Raw genomic sequence first — 25,033 nt, 5'->3', positions numbered from 1 at the left:
TTCAGTCACTATTACGTACTTGTTCAGTTGTCTGACAACAGGAACAGAAAAACTTAAACGTAAATGAAAACAACTTTATTGAAACTATTAAAACTATGTGTACGTACAAACCCAGAAATATGCACACACATTCTTTTAGTCAGGATTATAAAGATGTGCATACACGAGTCTGTTTTATAATTCTCACTCATTCAGCTCATATGGATGAAGACACTCCCTTAATCCACCAGTCTGCAGACAAAAACTGTCTGTGCCATAAGTCAGGCAAGACTCAGAAAAGAACAACAAAAAAGAAACACAATTTCACCGATTGTTGGTTGGATCACAAACAGGAGCTCAAATTTAGTTTAATAACTCCAATTGTAAAGTCCCGTTTTACTCTGAGCTTCATCCTTCAGGACTAGAGATGTCTTCATCAGGCTCCAGACAGGAGTCAAACTGTGATTAGTAAATATTAAAATAGTCTGGAAACAGTTCACAGAATGACTGGATATAATATAAAAAATGCCAAAGGAAACATTGAGCACACAAACACAATTATTTCTGTTGTTTTTCTGCGTAAACAGAAACATTTATAACAATAATAATGAATGAAGCTCCATGAAGTTTAGTGAAGTTTAGTTAGTTTTATGTTAGATTCCATGTCTTCTCTTTATTTTGTACTTTCACTTCACTGTATCTGACCTGGCTCGCTCTAAAAAACCATCTGGCCCCAGGCTGGATGAAGTCAGGTGTTTACAGGTTTCACAATGGTTTTCAACTACGTCCTCAATTCTGCACATTGATCATAAGCAGTGCAGTCATATCCTATGGTTGGACCTGGTCTTGTTAAAATAATAACTTCTCACAGAGGAACAGCGACAGTTTCCCTGCATTCCCTGATCTGTCCTGGGATATTTCTGGGTGGGTTCTTGCATTAGGAATCCATTATTCTGGAGACACAGTCCAGTAACAGACACGGTCGAGGCCCGTACAGAAACACTGTGTCAAGACATTCAGCTTGTCTTTTTTCTAGTGTATTTTCCACAGACTTAAGTGTATGACTTCACTGGACGTGTGTTGGGCAGAGAGAGCTGTGAAAAGGCTTCTGAGCTCACATCACTGCAGCTGAATGTGACACCGACTCAGGCTGTTGTGCCGGTTTCCTCACACAGCGTGTCAACACAAACTGAGTGGTTTTGTGATGTGTGACACAATAAGAAAAAAACAACTATGTTTGTATATGTTGATGAGAGGAAGTCACAGTGCAGGGAGTCCGGGTGGGTAACACAGCTGAGGGGATCACTGCTGACAAACACTGACGTTTTCCGAGCTGGCTCTGAGTTTCCAGCTTCTCCTCAAGACCTGACTTAAAATAAACTTGAGGTTCCTGCTTTTTTTCTTTTTATATGATATTTAATTTGATGTTTGTTTCTTCATTACACCTAATTTACGATGATGAAAATCACAGCTCAGCCATCAGCTGACGTAACCTCAGACAGATCAACATTCACATAAACACTGTCCAAATACATCTGTGCACACGGCTGAATGCATCACATCCAGATTCACTGCTGCGAACAGTGACAACAACTGTTTCTGCTGAGGAACAGTGATTTCAATTAGGCTCAGGCTAATATTCAATAATATCGAGTATTATTATCTATTATTTCCCGCCATACATGATGTTTTTCAGATTTTTTTTGCAGTGTCGCTGACTGTACATTGAACCTTGGCAAGTGATGTATAAAGCTTTAAACTGCTGTCTAGTGGCAGCATCACTAGTACCTGAAACGCAATAATATAATTGTAGACAAATTTATAAATAATATCGTATATTGTGACTGTATTTTTTTAATTAATTAATTTTTGGGGGGGCATTTTACGCCCTTATTTTATAGGATTATCAGGTTGGAGGTCAAACCAGTGACTCAGCCGCTCAGAGCACATCTTCTCACGTGGTATGAGCCCTAACCACTCCACCTGCGCTGGACTGTATTGAGATATTAAATTGTGGATATCGCCCAAGCAGAATTTAAACCCCTTTACTTGGAGGTAAACCTGAAAATGAGCACATCTGAAACATTTGCAATAATCCCTCGTTGTATAAACTGTTCATACAGTGTTGCCAGCAGCAGCTTCTTTCTTCCTTTTGACCATGAGACCAGGATCTTTATGTATAGATCAACACCTTAACTACAGCACACATCATCTGCCACAACACTACAACTAATGAAGTGAAAAACAGTGAACAGTCTGACAAAAAAACACTCACTCATATATATGTGTGTTTGTGTGTATGTGTGTGCATACATAAATATGCATAAAATTGGTTATTATGCATTTCATACAACAGAAATTCTAACCTCTGCATTAGTGCATGAATCCTGAATCTTTTTTAGTTTCCTATATCATTAATACTTCTTATCACTGCTGTCGTCTTTGACTATGTCCAGTTGTGGTGTTTTCAGGGTTTGAACAGACCCGTGCAGGCCTCTACATGTGTGTTTTCCCCTCAGATAGCACAGGGAGCAACTACATTAGATAATGTGTGTTAACCATAATCCCTCAGTGAGTTCCTGGAGGAATTACTGCCTGCTGAATGAATGATGATCACTGATGAATGGATGTATCTGGAGGTAACAGAGGGAACACATGGCTGCCTTCTCCCCTGTAGTTCCTCTTTTAGCTGTGGCTCGGTCATGTTGCCTTTCCTAACATCCTGCTTAATGCATCAGAGAGCGCACATGGATGTTGTGTATTCCACTGCTAAACATAGTTCAAAGAATGTGGGTTGATGTGCTGCTTAGACATAGTACACATATGCTTAGGAATAGTACGGATACGATTTTTCTATCTGACATCCAGGCTGAGTTATTGTGGGTCAGGCTGCAGACACCATATGCTGTGTGCTGCAGTGCACAGTAGAGTACATCAGATCACAGCAGCATTAGTCAAACCAGGTCATATGACTTACACAATTAAAAAATATAAGCCTATTAATTATTTCCTATAATAAATAAAATGGATGGGAGAGGAAAATCATGCTCTTTATGTAATTTCAGATTAATTACAGCAGGCGAGGGTCTATAACTTTTGTGTGATATGACAGAACTGCAACTTAGTCATAGTCGTATTTCAGGGCTAAGTATCCTAAACTACTGAAGTGGGATAAGACTGCGGTAAACTGTGCGAGGCAGAGCCGACTTTATTACTGAGGAAAAGTAGAAAAAAAAAAAAGGCAGAACTAAGCAAACATCAAGGAGCAGGGAACATCCCTGTGATCTTCAAGCCTTTCCTTTATAAAGGGGGACTGCATATTCTGCAAACTGCTGACACTTCACATGCACTGTATGCTGCATAGAGAGAGGCTTCCTGCACATGAAGTACAGCACGGAAAGCAAAGCACAGAGAAAGAGAGAGAGAGAGAGAGAGAGTGGGTTGGAGGTGCTTGTTCTTGGCTAATGTCGACATTTTGCCCATGATAGCTTTTCTTTTAGCCACATGTGGAAGTGAATTCCTATCACCAGAATTTAATGAGGTGCTTCATGTAGCCGTTTATCTCTCAAAGGACTAGTTATCTTCTCTGTATCGCAGCTCTAAAAATGCAGAAGACAGGAGATGGGGGGGGGATAAGTCTGACAGTGACAGCAGGAAACTGGAAGGAAAATAACCTCCATTTTGTTTTGCAGGAGATTCAAGGTATGATGAGGAGTGAACAGCTTCCTGCCCTTGATTTGTCATTAGTGATACACGTCTGCACGATGCCATCTTCTTCTCCGAATGTCTCCGCTGGAAGAATTGACAGCACAACAACCCCACATTGTTTCTGATCTCAGCCGGCAGTCACACAAAAAAAAAAAAAAAAAAAAAGCAACAAATCTCAGACTCAAGGTAACACCACAGCATGTTTCACCTTTTATTTTACGTGTTCACTGACTGGATGTGCCAGTTCTCCGCGTACTGTGCAGGAAGAACCTCTGGCTCAGTCACATGCTGCCCATGTGTTTGTCTCTCGCTCGGAACATGATGGCACTGCTGTGGTATTTTTAAAGACTGAGTGTGACAGAATGACTTGATCTACATCCACTTGACATTTAAGAGCATGTAAAACACCTCTCCTCAAATAACCCTGATAAAAAAAAAAAAAAAAAAAAAGTTAATTGAAATATTTCTAGAAGCAAATGCAGGTTTTCTCAGGATAAAATAAAAAAATACCTGTTACTGCCAGTGATTGGTGTTTTCTAACTGTTATAATTTCCCAAGCATCAGTTATCATATCCAGTGGCCATACTGGAGTCCTTCAGGGCCGTAGGCAAAAAAAGTGCTCATGGGCATTTCAGCCCCTGAGGTACGTGCAGCTATGTGGTCACCTCTACAGCAGGTTTTATTAATATTAGTTTGTATATTGCATATTGTTGATCCTCGTTACTTGGTCCTTACTTGAAATATACAGTATAATCAACCAATATTTGGACTACATACAGTAAAATAACACAGTTACTATTTCACAATCATACAATATAATTACATCAAAACTAAACAGCAAAGAAAGTCCAAGTTTGACCCTGACAAAAACAAAACTGTAGGGAAGCTACTATATATTCGATAATATCAAATATCAGCCAAAATGTTTTTTTTCTGATATAATGAAAAACATTGCATATGGTGATATTCCATAATAAGGTGAAACCACCATGTGTTTTTTTTTCTTTCTTTCATAAAACAGGAAAAAGACCATCAATTACACCTGAAACATGAATTAAATGAAACACCTGAAACATAATATGATTATGTATTATTAAAAAATATATATATGTCATTAAATAACCCCCACTCCCACAATAATATTGTACATTGTGATATTCGGGCTGGACTGTATGGAGATATTAAACTTTGGATATCGCTCAAGAAGCCCCTAAATTCATGTCATTATTTCTCCCTCTGCTCATTCCCAAGTTCAATTAAGGAGAACTCCAATGATTTAGTGTATACTACTTCTATAAAGTTGGAGGTATCAGTAAAAGAAGAGGTCAAAATTAAAACAGGGCCCTAATAAGGGGTGAGCTCCATATAGAGCTCCATTTTTTCGACACGAACACCTGAGCATTATTCAACATGAGACAACACCATGGCTTGTAAAACCCACAAAGCAAAACTTTGAGAAAGACGTGGGCACCATCCTATATTTAATCTGCCTCTTTCCTTTGTTGCAGCTGTTTTGTTGATGTGACAGATGAATCAAACAGAAAAGTGTAAGATGTGAAATCAAAGATGAGTTGTACCAAAGCCAGACAGACAAATGTACATCAGATTGTGAGTTGGCACATGACACAACCAGCGTAGAAAGAGATAGAAACAGTCAGAACAATAGATGTATAAACACGGAAGGTGTCGTCATGCCAAAAAAATGGAGTTGTGGGATGTTGGGGAGGTAAGCCGACCAAGGACAGGAGCTGGAGCAGGACAGGGCCATAGATTTAAGACCGGTATGAGTCTACCAGGCGGTCATTAGCAGCGGGATCACGTCCACCTCAAGGCCCCTTGCTCTTTTCCCGACCCCGTCCTTCACCTCCCCGGCCTGGAGATGGAGAGCTGGCGGGCTACATTTAGACACACATAAGAGTGTGCAGGTTTTCACATTCTCACACACACACGCAGACACTAATTAAATTTAAAAAAAACCTACATGTCCAACACCTACACTACTGCTTTATTTCACATCATGCTGTGATGATGCTTTACATTTAAGTAAACTGCCTTAACATCATAGAAACTTCTTCTGAATCTCCTGTTTCCCTCCACAGATTGAAGTTGTCACACGGTTGCAGTGATATAGAAGTGTACTCAAAGGGAGGTCGGTACAGTCAGACATCACCGCTGCCTGTGGTCAGAAAACTCCATTTTAGTCTCATCTTGATATTGCATGTTGATATTGTCGCAGCTCGTGTGCTGCCGCCTCGTCATCGTCTCGTCATAGTCATGGAAGAAAAGGTTGTTGATGAACATATTTTGTCAGAGTTTGCATTAAAAGAACCCACCAATATTTTTTTTAGCCTCTTTTAGCTCATTGTTTTGGATTTCTACACTCAACCAATCATCAACTCTGTATCAAAACCATATTTTGCCCTGTTTCCAATAAGGAGGTGCTTACAAACCTACTGTGCCCTACCTCACCGGCACCAAACAGACACTGTTAGAGAGTAGGTGGTGAATATAGTGGAACTTCTAGCGACTAAAAAGATAGATATATTTCTCAGAAGTCGGTCAAGACCAAAACAGAGTGAAAGGGAGAGTGAATACTGGCTTTAAACTTGTTAAAAAACTCTAAATTATGCTAATGTTACTCCATGTTACTCATTTTTAGTTCTGCCACCAAATGGCCAAAATTAAAAGTGCTGCTGATATGGCTTGAAAATATATTTTTTGCTCAGTTTTGCAGATGTAGTTCTTCCACCTTAAAGATGGTATTTGTGAATTTTGCTCTTGCTGCACAGCTAATGTTAATTCTAACAGCCGTTTACTTATCAGTCTAGAGGAAATATTAGGAGTTCAGCATCAAGCTTCATTCCTTTAATCACCAAGATCTGTCTCCAGAGGTGTAAAACAACCCCCTTTGTTTTGCTTCTATTTCCATCACTTATTGTCATATTTAGCATGCTAACCAGCTAGCCAGCCCATCTTGTCACTGTAGCCTCCAATCTGCCCTGAAGAGGTAGCTTCAGAGGACGTTTTATGACCTCTTGTCTTGGAAACATGATGGCTGAAGCTCTCGGCATGACTCGTAAGTAAATAGCTGTTCATGCTAACATTAGCTATGTATCACTAGCAAAACTTACAAATAGCACCTTTAAATAATGGCGAACTGAAGCCATTGCTGGGACTTACTGAATTTTATGTTCCATGTGTCTTTATCACTCTACAGTAACAGGATAGTCACTGCTGTGGTCAAACAGTTTATACATCAGTTGTCTTTTTCATTTTTTCATGTTAAACAAGCAAAACAGAACAACACAAAAACATTTATTTTCATTTAAAGTCATCATTTAAATTTAGAAAGAAAGGGGTGGATGAGACGCTTCTCTCTGTTGCGGCCTGACACAATGACATCATGCATAGTGCAGCTTTAATGTAATGTGTTATATCTGGCTCTATAACTGGGCTCAAAATAGTGTACTGGTATATTCCTGTAAGGGAACAGATATTAAAATTCCTCAATATTCAGACTTCCCAAGATGAGGCATGTGATTCCCCGACTTTCCCGTTAAACGTTCCTTAATGTTCCTGAATATTCTACGACCGGCGGGAACTCACAAGCATCAGGCGATGAGCAGGAGGCAGAAAGCTTACTGCTCGATGAGAGACACAGAATGATAATAGAGCACATGGTGAGCCCAAGAGATGATTAATACCATTCTCCTCTTCCATTTGCTGTTCATTAACTCACTGTCTGCCATAATGGCCTGAGCTCAAATGAAAGGGGAGGGAAGAGGAGAAGTTCAGGTTGGGCATCATTAGATTGAATGAAGATGGAGCGAGAGAAACAGGGGAGAGAAAGAGAGAGGGATGGAGGGAGGGTGGGAAAGAGTGCTGATTAGTGCAGCAGTTATCTACATCTTAATCAAGCTGAGTGTTGCTCTCTTGCCCTGAAAAGGCCATACAATGACAAAACACAGTACCATTTAGCATAACAATCTATCCACTAGAAAAGTCTATTGGAGCTGCTGGAGTTTATTGTCCATAACCTCTTGCTTAAAGTTGACATGCATAGTACAGTAATTCTGATTCTTGTTAGGGCCAGAGCTGTAAAAGCGGACCTCCAATTTTCACATATTTTGTTCCTCGCTTAAGCTGAGAGCACCTCGAGGGATCAGGCGAAGTCAGGTGGACAGGGATAAAGAGAAAGGGAAGGTAGATAAGACCGGAGTGTGGATGTGCATTTACAGAGGCTTGACACGTAGCATTTCAGTTATGGTAAAAACTCAGGCAGAGATAAAAGCATCAGGCATTATGAATCCCTTTCTGCTTGTGCATAAGGGTTGAAAAAGATGGACACACGCAATTGGATTTGGAGAGCAGCTGCAATGTATTTCAATCTACGTCAGCGCTAACCTTATAAAATTGGGAGCTATTGGACTGACAGAGAGGATGGGAAAAAAAAACAACACACACACACACACACACACACACACACACACACACACACACACATCCATTAAGACAGCACAGGCGCTGTGACTGATAGAGAAACACAGGAAGCCTGTCGAAATGTAGTAATTATTCTGAAAAATGGAAAATAAAGAGTGACAAAGAGGAATATAGAGTGAAGAAAGGTAGAGGAGGAGGTGTTCGGGGTATTCTAAGTGAATCATACCGACAGAGGCAGACAACCTGCTTTTTTTTCTTTTTCTTCATCACATCACATCTCCTGGAGAGTCTTATGCTTTGACTTTCTGAACCAAATATCTTATTCCATAAGATATATTCCATAAAGGTCTGAATTTTATTTGAAGTGTTATTCAGAAGAAGATATATTTGTGGTTTTAAGAACCAAAAAACATCTCAGCGTAATTTTACATCTCTGGAGGTCAGTAGAGAGGCTCTCTTCTGATTGGCTGACTGTTTTCTGAGTGATATAATAAAAATATAGCAGATTTCAGGTAAACACTCAGTGGAGCCAAACCCTTCAAGGTTGGATGGTGCGTCCAGGTGGGCGGGGCTTGGGGTGTGGCTGAGGGCAGTGACTGCTTTGTTGTGACATCACAAAGTTCCAGAAGTCCTGACGGCTGCTTTTAAGGCTCAGTTTCTGAATACAGGCTGTGTTCATTTCTCTGTGGACTGAGGCTTTGATACTTTCACAGGATTAATATAGAACCTAGACCTGATTTATAATCAAAAACATATGGACTTTTACCTTTATACTATATGGGACCTTTAAAACATCTATAGTGGCTTGAAAACGACAATTACAGTATGTATAGTACTGGCAATGCCTGTAAGAGTCGTGTGTGTCCTCAGAGCAGAGCTATGTTATATTGTAAATGGGAATGTCATTATTTTTAGCAATACAGCAGTGTTCATATTTAATACCCTTCCGGCACTGCCTCAGTCCCTTAAGTGCATCCCTACAGCTCTGATAGTGTTGCCAGATGCATCATTATGTCATCAGTATCGCTAAATGTAACTCTGTCGAAAAGGGATGGGTTCGTAAGGATTCTGAGCAGGAGGAGGATGACCTTACTCGAGGTCATTTGACACTGTGAAAGATTCAGAAAGATTTGTTTGTTTCAGTTTGACCGTGCAGCTCCCATGAAGGCACTTTGATTTTGTTCAATAAAACATTTGATTCACAGCGAACATCCGATAAAGACAAAGTCAGAAGAGGTCAGGTGATGTTTTCACAGCCATTATGGCAACTGAATGTAAGGACTTTCAGGAAACACGACATCCCACTGGAGATCTTCACGTGGTTTACTCGGGCCCTTGTGACCCAGAGCCCAGTTTGCATGGGATCTGATGACATGTGGGTCCAGGTGGGTCTTATTATATTAGTACAGGTAATTCTTGGGTCAAATTGGAAGTCAGAATTCAGACGTATTCACAACTGTGTGTGTCCAAGTAATGTTTTATTGATGCACTTGCATGTACAGTGAAATGCTTGTGCTGTAGGCTGTTGTGACGGAACCGTGTCGCAACACCAACAACACAGTGGAGAACAGTAAACTAAGGATCAGTTTTTATTTATTTTAAATACCAATCTATTAAAATATGCCCTGATGCTACAGGGTTTATAGGTTTCCATCTACAACCAGATGTAGGTTGTAGGTATAAACCTGCCATTGGACACCTATTCCAGGGGGTGTTCCTTTTCCCTTCTGCTTCCCCTACCTGTTACCTTTTTCAAAATCCTCTTCGCAACAGGAAATAACAACAACCTCTGAGCTGTAGCAATATGCTGAAAATGGCAAGTTTGGATGAAGATTTGGATCATGCAATTATAGTTGACACATCTTTGCTGTTGTTTGAGGTATTCTGCAAAAAAAAAGTTTCCCTCCAACACTATTTTGCAGCAAAACCATCTCAGCATCCTGGGCTCAGCGCCACCAAAGACCATTGGGACTGGTTTAAAGAAATGCAAACAAGCCAGAGCGTTTTTTTCCCATATAGCAGAATGATAATGGATGGAGCCAGACTGTTCCCCAGCACTGACACAGTGCTGTGCGAGACTACCCTGATACCGACCATGAGGATCAGTATTGTTTTCTTCCCTTTTGAAAAGCTGCACAATGAAGAAAATCCCTGTGGGCGAGTAAACGGCACAGTACAGACAAAAGAGACAGAAGCTTGGGGAGTTTTAGCGCCTTCGCTCGCCAGCTAAAGTAGCTGACCAACTTGCCCTGTGAGTTGTAACTATCACACCATGCTGTGCCACTTTCTGATCAAACCAGGCCTCGTATTTTTCTGCTTAAAACAGCTGCACTGTTTAAATGTGGACTAAATTCGGAGACATTAAAACAAGTAAAAACTAGATTCCTGCCTCATAACCTGCCAAACTGCAGGGAATATGGCCACAATCTCCCCTTTTACAGCGTGGCAGAACATTATGATGTCACAGTGAAGTTGACCTTTGACCTTTTGGATATAAAATGTCATCACTTGATTTTATCTGTATGGACATTTGAATTAAATTGTGTCATAATTAGTGAACGAATTGGTTGAAGTTATGGCCACAGTGGTCACAGTGACCTTTGACCATCAAAATCTAATCAGTTTGAAGGAATCCCTCCAGGTGTCTCTGAGATACTGTGTTCATGAGAATGAGACAGACCTGAGACAACCTGAAAACAGAATTCTTCTGGCCGTGACGGTCGCCGGTACGAAGAGAAAAGAAGGAAAGGAAGCCTGCGTTACAACTTCCCTTTAATGGTTTTGTTGTGTTTTGTATCATGTTTAGTGCATTATGTGGGAGGCTTTGAGTATTTAACCAAGGGCTGCACAATTAATCAAAAAAAATACTGAAATCACAATAACCACAATATGGCCAAGTTCGATATCGAAATCACAGGAGCTGCAATTTTTTGATGGAGGTAAAATGTGTCACAACATACCTTTATAAATGTAATATAAATACATAGTGGTGCTATGGAGATCATATTATACAGATGTAAGGGAACCCCCAGCAAAAATCACATCATCTTTTTCATATATTTTCCAGTGAGAATGAAATGCAAAAATTATCATTCCTAAATAAAATTGTGACTTATATTAGATTTTTCTTTTTTTTGCATATCATTCATCCCTACTTTAACCTGTTGTGGTGAATTTGTTTGTACCTCTGCTGCTCAGCTGCTCACAGCCTGGGAAGGTTCCAGTATAAAAAAATAGGATTTATTTAGCTGAACAATGTAAAAACTGCCTCTGATACTGAAGCTGTAGATTCAAAGGTTCAGAGCATCACTGCCATAGACTTCTTTTGATAAAACATGACAGCAGGAGCTACTGAAGGATTTTCTTCTATTATTTATTTATTTTTTTGATTAGACAATGTAAAAAAAAAGGTGGGATTCTGTCTCTGTTTTTAAAACACACCATCTTGCAAATACAGGATTCAAACAAAAACAGGTGCCAGAAACAACTGGCCCATACAAATAGGACTGTCATTAGACCACCATAAGGATACGAGAAGCTTCAGAGACACAAGTGAAATGACTGATGAGACGATGGGATTATGGGAGAAAGAGAGGGAAAAGAGGGGAATGTGTGGATAGAAGGGAGGAGTGATGGAGCAGGTGGACTCTCATCCCTCCTGTCCCTCCTGATGGATGTATGTGTGGGGGGCCTTGGGCAGGCCGTCAGCCGCTGTGATGGATGAGAGATAAGTGGAGAAAAACATGTAGATCCAGATGACAATCATACAAGCCGCATGCAAAGGTATCATAACGTCAGTGGACGGAGCTCAGGGAGATTCTAATTCGTTTAGGTCACGTCCAGTAACAACAGACACTTCATGCAGATGTGGAGTTAATCAAGCTCCAAAAACACCAGGTCCTACAGGCTAGAATGGATATATATTTATGTAATGTACTGTAGGTCTACAATATAAGCATAGAAACATATATCAATATATGACATTTTTTCCTATTTCTAATAGGTGTCATATATAACTTTCACATATGTGCTTATATTGTATATGCACATATATGTCATATATGGAAATTCATTGAATTACATTAGCGTATGGGGGTTGTTGGGGGGGGTACAACTGCACATGTTGGGTTTCTCTTTATAATAAGTTCTTGACCTGATAAATAAAATTGAACTAAATTGAATTGGATGTCAAATTGGATCAGTAGGGAGCAGTATGAAGCCTGATAAATTGAATTTAATTAATTGAACTGAGCGACTTCACTTGAGTCGCTATTGGTTTAGTCTAAAAGTGAGAAAGAGAAAGAGTGAGCTCACCACACCTCTGCAGCCGCTCCTCATCTCAGCACCTCCAGGCTACGTTAGCTGCTACTAGCTACAACACACCCAAATCTCCAACCAAACTGCCAGCAGCTGAGTTGCATTGTGGGTGACGTAGGCAGCAGGTTTTTGTTTTGTGAATCCAACAGTGTTATAAGAATGTATTTCTAAATCAGTGTAGTATTTACTATTGTATAACCAGGCTGCATGGAACCAGCCATGACTAATAAATTTGTTGTTCCACCTTTTTGCCAGCACTGGAGGTAGGCACAGAGTCGGAGCAATGTCTGTGTAAAAGGGAGAGCTGGCATGTAGGGACAGGATGCAGACACTGTTGTGTTACAGTATTTACTTCAGAACTGTACTTAAGTAAATTTTTTGAGTACCTGTACTTTACTTGAGTTTTTTTTTTAAACTTCTGACTTTAACTCCTTTAACTACACTTAAAAGATAAATATTGTGCTTTTGACTACATTTCTATTAAGTACTTGTTACTTTGAAGCAGAGCTTTTAGTCAGTGGAATGAATGTACTTTTATTTTGAAACTCCTCCACTGTCAGTCATGACAGTATCCCAATGATGCCTTTAGTTGATTCCGTTGTGTTTTTATGCCCATGTCTTCAGTCTCTGTATCATTTTCTATAATCTTTTTGTCCAACAGGTTCCACAGTCAGTCAGCAGGTTGTTTCACAGTCATTAGCTTCTGTAAATGTGGAACAATACAACATTGTGTTGACATAAAAAATGTACTTTTGAATACTTAATTTTTTTCAAACTCAAGTAGAAATGAGTCTGAACAACTTTCACTTGTGTTGGAATCATATTTAAGCAGGAGTATCTACACTGTGAGCTGTGGACCTCTGGTGACACATCACACCTCTGCTTCCTGAAAGTTGGCATCATCTGAAATCACACACTGACGACTTTGTTTGGTTGAGTGTAGAAAAGAAAAGGGGGCATATTGAGGGCTCTCTTCTTCTTAACGGCATTAAAGCAGGATCTCTGTGTAAAATGGGTTTTTATTGTTCATCCCTGTGTCAGCTGGTAAGAATATAATGATCCCAACAGCTGTGTGTTTACTGGTGATTATTAAATGTCAGTATGTTAACACATAGAACTAAGCTGGTAAACATAACATGTTCAGTTCATTAGCATGCTGTTGTTTGTGTATCAGCCGTAGCACTTTGCACATTGTAACTGTGGTGTTTGTACTCTGCCAGAGCATCAGTCCTGTTTTAAACCTGGGTGAACTCATATCTACAGAGCAGGAATATATGGCCGGGTTTCTTCTTTCATCTCCTCTGCTGCCACCCCGCCACCCACCCCCACCCCCCCAGGCCAGGCCAGGCCAGGCGGGCCCAGTGTGACAGCCCTGCCAGTAACTGCACTCTAATTACTGACTTGCATGTTTAAGTTCCAGGAAGTCTAGTAACCTTGTTAGGTTAAATAATTCGTCTTCATCAGCAACAAAGACTTGCAGCGTCCCAGTGGACGCAGGCTTGACTTCATCAATTACAGGAGCCTGATTTGGTCAGATTAGACCCATATATCTCACACAGGTGGAAACGATTGTGGAGCCAGTGACCCATTTAGAGTGGTGGGAGGGAGTCCTCTGTAATTTCCATTACTTATACAAAGAGCTTAATATTCTATTAGAGTCAGAGTGTAAAATAATTATGTTGCTATGATTATACATTTATCATTTATTGTTAAACTGATGAAAAGCTACACTGAATGTCTGTGGGAAAGTCATACAGGTTTGACTGTGTTATATAAAGCACATAGAATATTTTGAAATTATTAATCGGGTAGTGTGAAAAAAAAGGGATTAAGTCAGAACAATTTCTTTTTAATCTCACTGGGGGAAGTGGAACAATTGCTAAACACATTGCAGTGTCTTGGAAAGGTCATATGACTGATATATGTTAACAAACAGGTCGTAGCCTCAGTTACATCACCCACAGGTTCCCGAGGAGCAGTGGGCTGCTCTGCCATCACCATCTTGGCAGAGCCTGACTCCGCCCAACTCCTGGCTAATCGAAAATAAGCAAAGAGGTGGGGCATGTGTGGAGCTGAGACTTCGTGCATGTTGGTTTGTGGCAAGCAAACCCACCTGTAACTCAAAGTGGCCATGCTCTAAATTATGCATAACTTTAAGCCTTACTAAAATGTAAACAGGTGATTATATAAAAATTCACCCCCTGCACAGTTGTCATAAAGGAGCAAATAAGCTCTAGAGACCAGAACAGTTTCTGTACCAGGCTGTAAACATGTTTCTTTCTGCTGTAAAGTTGGACATTTGAACATGGGAGTCCATGGGGACTGACTCACTGTTGGAGCCAGACTCTAGTGGTCATTTGAGGAAATGCAGGTTTTAGCTCATCACTGTTGGCTTTGTCTTTACACATCCGGCACACACACAGAGCCACGAAAGCATGCATTGATAGTTGTGTTTCTGGCCACCTGATGAACCTGAAGTCCATTATTCACTATCCCTTTCAGCTCTATTTTTGGGCTCCACCAACTAACCAAACATCTGGCTCTTTAGCAGCTAAATGCTCCTCTATGTTCACCAGCTGGTTGGTGACTGTGTCTGGCTGCTGGTGGGTGTTGGGACGGCGGTGTACAGTGGCTGCTGCTGGACACAAACTTGACGAGAGCCATGAGGTTGCGTCATAAAATCGAAACAATCAGCTTAAAGACTCCAAATCATTTAGCTGAGCTGAAGAAGGCTGTGGAACTGGGTGATAATTATCTTTGGGTTTGACACTTTTTCATACTATACCTGGGCATTTGATCTTTTGCGGCTTTCAGAAACACTCTCTCATGATGATGATGATCTACACAAATTACTATTTAATTTAAAGAAATAACTTATCATCTGTACAAGTACAAGGACTTCAAACAAATCAAGGTACACATTGGACCATCACCGTATTTTAGATACCAGTACGCACACCAGAGCAAGCAGAAAAGAGCAAGAAAACAAGTCAAGTGCGTGGATAAAGACAGTGAAATCTGCTTCCACACAGACCCTGAAAACTGTCAGCTGAGCCCTAAACCCTGCAGGACACGAGACTACAGAGCTTCCTCCCTCGGGATGTCATTACCAGTTCTACGAGCGGGGATCCGTCGATGCGAGGAAAAGAAGTTTTCAAAAAAGTTGGAGGTGCTGCACACAGATTCACTCAGGACAGACTCCAACTGAGATCACATGAGACTTCCTGACTTGTTTTGATTTTTCACTACTAGAAAAAAAAAATCACACATTATGTATGAATGAATAAAGTTGGGATATTTTCCCTGTAGCAATCAGAGGAAATCCTTGTGATAGCTTTTGATTGTTTTTGCCTTTCATCAGAGGTATGAGAGCTGTTTGTAAAGCAAAGATGGTGGCAGTCCTGTGTAATGCTGTGCGGTGCCAGAGTCCTCCCTCTGCTTGCGTGTCTGTGCTGTGAGACTGCAGCAGTAACGCTGCTAACTCTGACCCACTTCCCTCTGAATCATCCTGCCATATGCTGCTGCGCACACCAAATGCACACACCAACCGTCTCTCGCCTTCACCCAAATACCCCGAAAAACACAAATCAAGGAGCACACACTTCCCCAATCTAAAACCTCGAACCAGGCCAGCAAACACAAAGCCAAGACAAGAACCTGGGAGGAAATATAGACCACACACTGAGCAGGAACATGCAGCTGATTGAAGTCTGTCCGGGAGGATACACAAAAACAGATAGATGTGGTGAACACACAATCAAAAGTTTCATTCTGTTGTCAAATTAACTTTGGAGTCGGGTCCAAGTTCAGAGCTTTCCCTCGGGTGAAGTGTTGTTCTCTGTCGAAACAGTTAATCCTAATATCCAAAGTCAGAGGAGCGAGTGTTTGAATAGTACCTGCAGTTCAAACAATCGTTGACACACAACAGCAGCACTGATAAAGCCAACTGTAAAAGACTGGGAAGGTGAGGCTACTTAATGGCACTTAACTTCCAGCAACACTATCCACTGATCCCGCTCCCATCTTACAGTGTTTACCATGACAGATTCTATTCTAATTTCCCGGAGCCCAATAACTCTGTCCTCCACAATAAAAAAACTCTGAGAAATAATCTGTGGTATGAGACTCCAGGTGACGTCACATCCCTTAACTACAAGACAAAGTCATGATCGTCAGTGGAAACACAAGCAAACACAAACCCAATGGATGGTGTAGATGCTAAAATGTGAAATACAACTATAGTTGTGGTTCTATGATTTCTGTATGACCACCAGATGCAACATCTACAAGAGCTGCAGTAAGAGAGCATCATCTGAAAGCAGTGGCGTGGCGTCAGGGCAAAGTGTGTTTGACCAGTTAAAGCTAAAAAATAGACATTAATTAGAACGATACTGAAGAGGGAGAAATATCTCACCGCTTTCTGACCCATTAAGGATCTGATGCCTGTTTGCATCCATTATGTAATTTACTTCCCTCTTGCTTGACAAGCTCCAGTTTTGTCAACGGTCACGCCCTCAAACATGACAGAAACGATAGGTGGCTGGAAGTCAAGGTAATTTAGTAACAGTGACACCGAGACAGAGTTTGTTTCAGGGGCCACTGATAAGTTGATTTTTGCACAGTGATGACAAACATTTTAGGTCACTTAGCTGAAGGTAACATTCCTTTAATATTTTCAGTAGAATTCTATTAGGGTTTACTAACCCTGTCATGTTTTCATTTCTGTATCTAACTGCTACAGTCATAGAATTTTCTATATCATATCATAAAATATGTAATATTTCATGATGTCTAACATTATAGGGACTATTTAACTTATATAACAGTGGATCCTCATCACTTATGATTGCAGGTTATCTTGTATAATCAGTGTGTGCATACTTTCCCATGATTTTCCAATTTTCAAATTCTACACAGAGGCTTTAAAGGTCCCACATTTTACACTTCTGTGTTTTATTTGAAGCATTGCTATCCATAGGAAGATATATTTGTGGTTTTATGAGCCAAAAACTCTCTCAGGCCAGGTGGGCGGGGCTTGGGGTGTGGCTAAGGGTGATGACTACTTTGTTGTGACATCACAAAGTTCTAAGGCTCAGTTTCTGAATACAGGCTGTGTGCATTTCTCTGTGGACTGAGGCTTTGATACTTTCAGAACTGCTTTATAATCAAAAAAAGACTTGGAAATCTCACTATACAATATGGGACCTTTAAGGTCAAGAAAGCAATTTGACTTCAAATCTTGTGATGGAAAGTGATGGAATATGTCACAAGCTGGAGAATTGTGTTTAACCTCTGGAGCAGGGACAGCTCCCTCAGTGCACATTAGTAGATGTGGACTCTTTTCACAATGTTCTGATCCATCTAAAGCTGATTCTCAGAGTATGAATCTGAGTAATGACTTGTTTCCTGTATGCTCGTGAAGGAACACCCTGCATGAAAACAACCAATGGTCAACATTTCTGTCAGTTTTCACTGAATTTTGCAGGTACATCACCTGTTTTTAAAGTGAGCCATTGAAGTCACTGGGCCACTCTACCAAGCCTTTCTCCTTCGTCTTCCTACCCCCACCTCTCTCCCCCTCTCCTCTTTCTTCTGTGCCTTTGTCGAGCGGTTTGTAATTGAGATTCAGACCCACAGATGGATATTCCATGGATGCTGGCTCCAACATTGCTGTTACACGTCCAGCTATCTGTGGAGCCGGAGATATGAGAAGAATCGCACGTCCTCGAGGCCCCTGCATCGCCGAGGCAATTAGAGCAGTCTCCCACCTTGAGTGAGGAGGGCTGTCTGTCAGATGATGGTAATTGCAGTTTCTATGCACTGGGCCCAGTCCCTTTTGTAATGCTGTGACAACTGCGTTGGTTCAGCCAACCCAAACTTGTGTCTAATTAATTTGATTCTACTATTTGCATAATTGAATATTTATGTTACTGTAATGCATTCTCCATCTTTTGCAGCTGACATCAGCTTGTGTTTGTAGACTCATACTTGTCACACCATTGACACTTATGTACACAGCAACAAACATTTGTACATGGCGGGAATATGAATGTGACCGTGTCACATTCACAAGCCAAAGGTGCGTTAGATCCGAGAGTCAGGAACAAGTCAGAGTCACAGGAGCTTTAAAAACCTTTGTAATGATAACTAATACTAAGTTACACAAATGTGGCCGTCTACACACAGGTTCTACATTCACTGACTGAGGGTCAGGGCGAGGGGTGCGTAGAGACCTGTGCAGGGTCTAACTATGCAATAAAATGAAGGGTGGTATTATTATGCAGCCACGGTTAAAATTAGCTTCATCTTCATCATCTTCATTAATCACCTGGTAACCATGGCATACGCTAAATGCTAAATGACATATGGTGGATCCTGTTGGACAGTGGATTTATTGCAGGACTGTTGTATTAGACTGCACTAGTTTTAGCTAGATATTCCTGATAAACTGATAACTGAGCTCATATTTGTAATTATCAGTTGTATGGAAAGGTGACTGGAATTTATTGGTTGCTTTTAGTGCAGTTCTCCCTGACCAATTTAATAGTTTTATCACTCATTATTATCATCACAACACACTTTATTTGACCCCTCCCCTTCCAACTTTTAAAAATGTGATGCAGTAACTTTTACTCATACCCTTTTTTTTAACCAAAATAATTGGATTGAATGTGACAAAAGTTCAACATCATCAGGGTTTTGAAAACCTTCAGCCTCTTCAAGCTCAACACAGACTGACTGATGTTTGTATGTTGTTTGAACAGAGATGAATGGAATTCGTGGCTGAGATAGCAAAGAGTTGCAGGAGTTACAGATGAAGGTTTACAGGAGTCATAGCACAGCCCCGGAAAAAGGACAAAAATTAGCATCTCCACCCGGGTGTTATGTTCCCATCATTCATTCATTTGACCCAGGAGTGAATGCAGATGTCAGTGGATGTTAATGTGTTTATCGTCCAGTGTGAAACATTTTTTTTAACATTATTTTATTTCTATTTGGGTAAAATTGTGTTGAAATCACAATATTTTTATTTGAGTAGAATTTCTGTTACTGTTTCCACCCCTGGGTAGTAGTAACACAACACTTGCTACATCTGTTTTACAATTAATACTTAATTAATGTGTGTTTTTATTGTAGAAAAACCACAGAGAGTTGCTGATCCTGGCAAGCTGGCTGGGAAATCACACCTGAAGATGATTGAACCTCCAAACACTAAACACCCGACTCATAATCAGTTGTTTCCACCGACATACACAGATTTTTAAAAACCAGAGAGGAGCACACACTCAATGACTGAGTAAACGCAGACATACTTAACTTTGAATTTGATTATAGTTGTTGCTAGGCAACCATAGCAATCCTGCACGAGCAAAAACTCATGTGTGTTTCTGCACCACAACGGAAGTGTTTGCCTCGCTAATCTACAGATCAATCCGAGAAAGGAGAAGGAGGAGGAAACAGACTGAAACAGAGCTGAATGAGATGGTGGACGAGGAGATGAGAGCATCAGAGGCTGAGCTCTGCAGGTGAATCATCAGAGCAGCATGAAGTTTAGTGTGTCTGCACTCTGCACTAAAACCTGACAAAGTGGGCCCAAGAGCACATCTCTGACCTCTGACCTCTGAGCTATCTGCACCTGCTACATCTGATCATGCCGGGAAAAGACCCGACGCCAGCAGCAGAACCAGCACTGGATCAAAGACGGCTTCACACACACAGGTACACACACTCTGATATTATACACCTGCTAGTTTAGTTAAGTTTATTTGTGAGGGACAAGTAAAGAAAACCACTGACAGCTTCAGAAGCAGTGTCCAATGTACTGTAGTAATTTCCCTCAGTCGTAGCACCACCACACCAGTCTGTCAAACACAGGATATTAAAGTCATGTGCAGACAGAGATTTAGCAACTGGTTGGCTGCTTCTCTGACTGATATCTGATTGGCTGGCTGGTTGGACAGCTGGGCAGCCGGGAGAATGTGGCTCGTCCCTGCAGCTGTCCATCCGGGAGCCTGCTGCTTGTTGTTCTACCTGACACTCCCTGTAATTAGGCAGATTCAGGGCTGCCAGCAACACACACACACTCACACACACTTGCCTGCTTGTCAGATTTCTTCATCTGATCAGGACCACAGGAAGTTTTTTTTCACAAACAGAAGAAGAAGAAACAAGAACACTGGTGTTTAGACGGGACACAGATTGTCACTGGAGCATGTGGAGCTTTTTTAGCAATAGAAATGTGATTAAAAGCTTTAAAAGTGTGACTTCTGCTGAACCAATCATTACCAAATACCCCTTTTTATAGAATCCACCACCTGGCGCCAATGTTCACAACACTCCGCTGCACACACGTTACTTCAAAGCATCAGAACAAAAAGCAGGAGAGCCCCTCGTCCCCCAAATGTGAGGAGAACCACTGATTTCACACTGCTAATAGATTCCCGTGTGCATTTGATAAAAATAAAGCAGGAAAAAAAAGGACAAAAGATATTTAAGCCTGTTCATAAATGTGCAGGAAACCCTTGACGGAGAGAGTGGGGACTCTGAAATCATTTTTTTTCACCTTTCCGGTTCCAAAGTGATTAAATTCATTAAAATCTCTTCAAGTAATTGCAGCTTATCTATGGCAGAGTAAATATTCAATTAATACTGCCTTTTTAATAACTGTGATTCCTTCAATCCATCGTGCATAGCCTTGTATGTTTCCCCACCATTAATTAAAATTTCTCTTTGGAGGTCAATTAAATTTCCTTTAACTATTCATTAGCCAGAATACAGGGCAGCACTGAAAATCTCTTAAAAGCAGGAGGTCATCGTCCCTGTGCAGGTTTTGTTTTTTTTTTGTTTTTTGTTTTAATGTGTGTGTGTGTGTGTGTTGTAAGAGGGGGGGGTCTGGGGTTAATCTTTCTCTTTGCCTTCCTCCTGGGGCAGAAAGTGGGCTTAAGCTCTCTTCGTGTCGAGGTGGCGAGCTGAGCTACGGCGAGTCGAAGCGGAAGCTCTTTACCGATCTCTGTAGCGTGTTTGGCCAAGGCTGACTGGCTGCCAAACAGCCAGAGACGGAGCGGGGATGAATCAGCACTGACAAGGTGAAGCCAGCTTCGTGTTCACCAGCTGACAGCTCAGGTGCTCAGAGAGATGGAGACACAACAGATTACATTTAGGCCACTGCAGAGCGAGGGAGAGACAGGAGAGAGGGAGATAAAGCAGGAGAAAAAAAGGGTCCAAAATGGCTTTTGGACTCTGGAAACTTTTCCCAGAAACAAATGAGAAAGTTGGACTTGGTATGTGTGGGTGTTAATGTGAGCTGTCGGAGTGATGCTTCTCAAGGCCTAACAAAGACCTGATGCCAAAGAGGAGTAACAAATATATTAAAACTATTTGTTTTTTTTCTTGTCCGTAAAATTATGATTTGCTTCTTTTTTTTTCTTTTGCCTTGTTACCTGTAACATCTACAACACTAATCCAATCTACCATGTAAATTAAGAGAAATGAAAATTGATTCATATGGCCCAAATTCACAAATTTGCCTCAAGGGAGTCTTTACAGTGTTACAACACCCTTGAAACCCCCCCCCCCGATCCCTCTCAGTCATGTAATAGATGTTGTATGTATAATCAGGAATTCTGCAAAGGTGGAAGTGGTGTGACAACAACGTGTCAGACTGTTTCTCTAACCTGGGTCTTTTTTAACCTAACCTGAAATGGGCAGCGTCAGTGTGCGGATGAATAATTCTTCAATAGTGAGTTTAACCACTTTGGAGGACTGGTGTTTTCTAACAGATTAAAATCAGATCTGAAAACTTCTGTGTCATGGACCAACAGCACATTTTCTCTTTAGTTTGGAGAACCTGTTGCACATCACCACACCCACGGGGTCACAAGGAAACCTGCAAGTCCTCTGACCTACAAGACAAAATAGGTCACCAGAATGATCCATACAGAAATATGATCATTTACTGGTTATTCTGATTAAGTTTGGTTGAGTACAGAAAACAATTAACAAGTTTCCATAAGCACAGTTTAGTCCACTTTACCCTTGTTGTACCAAACCTAGCACTGATTGGTGGCAGGGTGGCAGGACTAACTCTGGTACCTCAAAGGTTGTGTACCCCTACTCTCTCACCTTTTTCACTATGGTAACCAAAATAAACACATGGTTAAGGCTGGAACGGTCACGATTTATTAGGTTTGGACAGGTTTAGGAAAAGATTGTGTGCTTCCTTAAAGGGGCTAAATGTAAGCCAGACGTGGTTTCTTGCCAGGACTCGGTGGTGGTGATGGCTGCTTGACAGGAGCTTCAGTCATCAGTGCCTTAGACAAGTACAAGAGGTTATAATACGACCTCTAAACAGAGCTACTTCATCAGGGCAGAGTGGACACTACAATGATGCTAAGTGCCGGCGGGGTGGAGCTGGAGCTAGCTAATTAGCATGCTAACTTCAGTAGGTGATAAGTGATAGAAATAGAAGCTAAAGAGTTAACATTTGTGTTGCTTTCCACCTCTGGAGACAGCTCTTGGTGAGTAAAGGAATAAAGTTTAACACTGAGCTAACGCTGTAACGCTTCTTCTAGACCGGTCAATAAACAGCGGTTAATGCTAACGCTGGCTGCTGCGGTTTTCATTTTTTTAGTGCTCGCTCTCCTGTATCACAGCTGTATTTGCTGTGTTAAACTGTTGTGGGTTTGCAGTAGAAGCTTTCCACTGATGAACCAACAGGAGGCTTTTATTGTGAAGCAATAAAAGGCAGGAAATGCAATCTATTTATCGCCAAGATTAGCAGAGCTTTGCTAGTAGTGCAAGTGTTAAAAAAAAAAACTTAAGTGGTCAGTGGATTAATTGTAAATATTGTAGGAAGAAATGAATAAAACAACACGAAGAAGAAGTTAATCAGGTTTAACCTCCAATATGTCAAGAAAACATTAGCATAGGTCGTTTTAGGTGTTTGAGGAACCGACAAACCCGTTGTTCTTTAGGGGAGAACACTGTCAAAGTGGAATATCTCTTACAGTTTGAGTCTTTTGTCTCTGTCTCTCTCTCTCTCCGTCTATATTTTCATTGTGATTCATCCTCACAGCAATAAAACTGTGCCTTTGTGGGTGATGTCCTTACTGCGGAAACATTGCAGGGTAGCTGCTCTCAAAGTGAAGTCCTTGAGGCAGCAGCAGGGGAGCTCTTGCAAAAGGAGAAATTGTTAAATTTAATTTTTATTTCAAGCAGAAATTATAGCAGAGAAAAAATAGTAGCCTACTATTCAATTCACAGGTTTCCCTTCCAATTCTATTATATTCTCAGAGTGTAGGCAGATCTGCAATTCATTTTAAATGACTAGTCATCCAATAATGGGTCCAAATCTGATGAAACAGGTGTCCAAGGACATAATACAGGTCTATTTCGGAATCTAAATGAAGACATTAGAACAGCTCTTCCATAGGTGGTAATCTGCAGTGCGTCCTATGCGGTCTATCATTGCCCGAGGCTAACCCTGTACTCACTGCTGGCATGCAAACATAAACTAATCATAACATTAATCTCACTATGCAACTGTGCACTTTCAAAAGGAGTCCATCTGTGAGGACTTCCCAATTAGCTGCTGTCATATGGCACAGGATGGCACAGATTCCTGATACACACTGTCCTTGGTGCACCACTGCACAGGAGAAAATGATGAACAATATGCTCGACTAATCCGCTGCTGGGCTGTGGGATTTCATCTGTAAAGCTCTTAAAATAAAGTTATGGCTCTTCTTGAACTAGAACACAACCATTGTGCATTCTTGAATAGGTGGATTGTCCTGCATTTTATCTCCAGGAGGGTGTTCGTCAGACAAATAGCTCACATTGTCTGCCCACACAAACACTGGTCAGGAGCATTGATCAGGGGAACACACCCAGCACTGAAACAACAACCAACACAATAGTGACACTAGTGAGGTACAGAGAAACGTCTTAGAAATGCAAGCGGCAACAAAAGGAGACTGGACAAAGCCCCAGCATCCATCAAGCAGACAGCTGAAAGTGGTGTGTGTGTGTGTGTGTGTGTGTGTGTGTGGGGGGGGGGGGGGGTCTTTACCTTGCGTCCACCTGTATTCAGCTTTATGGGCGTGAGGAAGGGATCAAAGATCATGTGGCTGGTCTCGATGTTGACTGGTGACTGCCTTTTCCCCACCGAGCACAGGTTCCAGGCCGAGTTTACCAGCCCCCAGAACGACGGCACTGCAACACAAAAGACAGAGCAGGGAGGGGTTCAAAAGGACGAACATCTGCAGCGAAGAGATAGGAGGGCATTCCACCGAGAGCTCGCACACTTTGTCTCTCAGCATTTTTTTTTTTTTTTTAATTCAGACCTGCCACAACTAACAGGCAGAAATGTCATTAACATGGGTCAACTGATGTGGGCTTTTGATGCCCAGTGACAATATGTTAGGATTAAACCTGCTGAATGATATTTTAATGTTTAATGACATCGACAAACATCACTCACAGTATTTTATTTCTGTTAAAACATCGTCAGCATGTGGTCCTTTTTTTTTACTGTTATGTAACTTCAAAGAAAATAGAACCAGGTTAATAGCATAGTATATAGCCCCAC

General features: G+C 41.1%; 1 protein-coding gene across 1 annotated transcript in view; it reads right to left on the bottom strand.

Annotated features, from left to right (window-relative positions):
- The window catches only part of ca10a (carbonic anhydrase Xa), a 242,498-nt gene that overhangs the window by 119,215 nt on the left and 98,250 nt on the right, over nt 1-25,033 (bottom strand). Inside the window, exon 3 of the mRNA XM_071463557.1 lies at nt 24,515-24,657. Coding sequence (XP_071319658.1) covers nt 24,515-24,657 — 143 coding nt within the window. The remainder of the gene's footprint in view (nt 1-24,514; nt 24,658-25,033) is intronic.

This window comes from Trachinotus anak, unplaced genomic scaffold (genome assembly GCF_046630095.1).
Source record: "Trachinotus anak isolate AG129_WGS33_773 ecotype Australia unplaced genomic scaffold, CSIRO_AGI_Tana_v1 ptg000025l, whole genome shotgun sequence".
NCBI lineage: Eukaryota > Metazoa > Chordata > Actinopteri > Carangiformes > Carangidae > Trachinotus > Trachinotus anak.
This window is presented reverse-complemented; position numbering and strand designations above follow the sequence as displayed.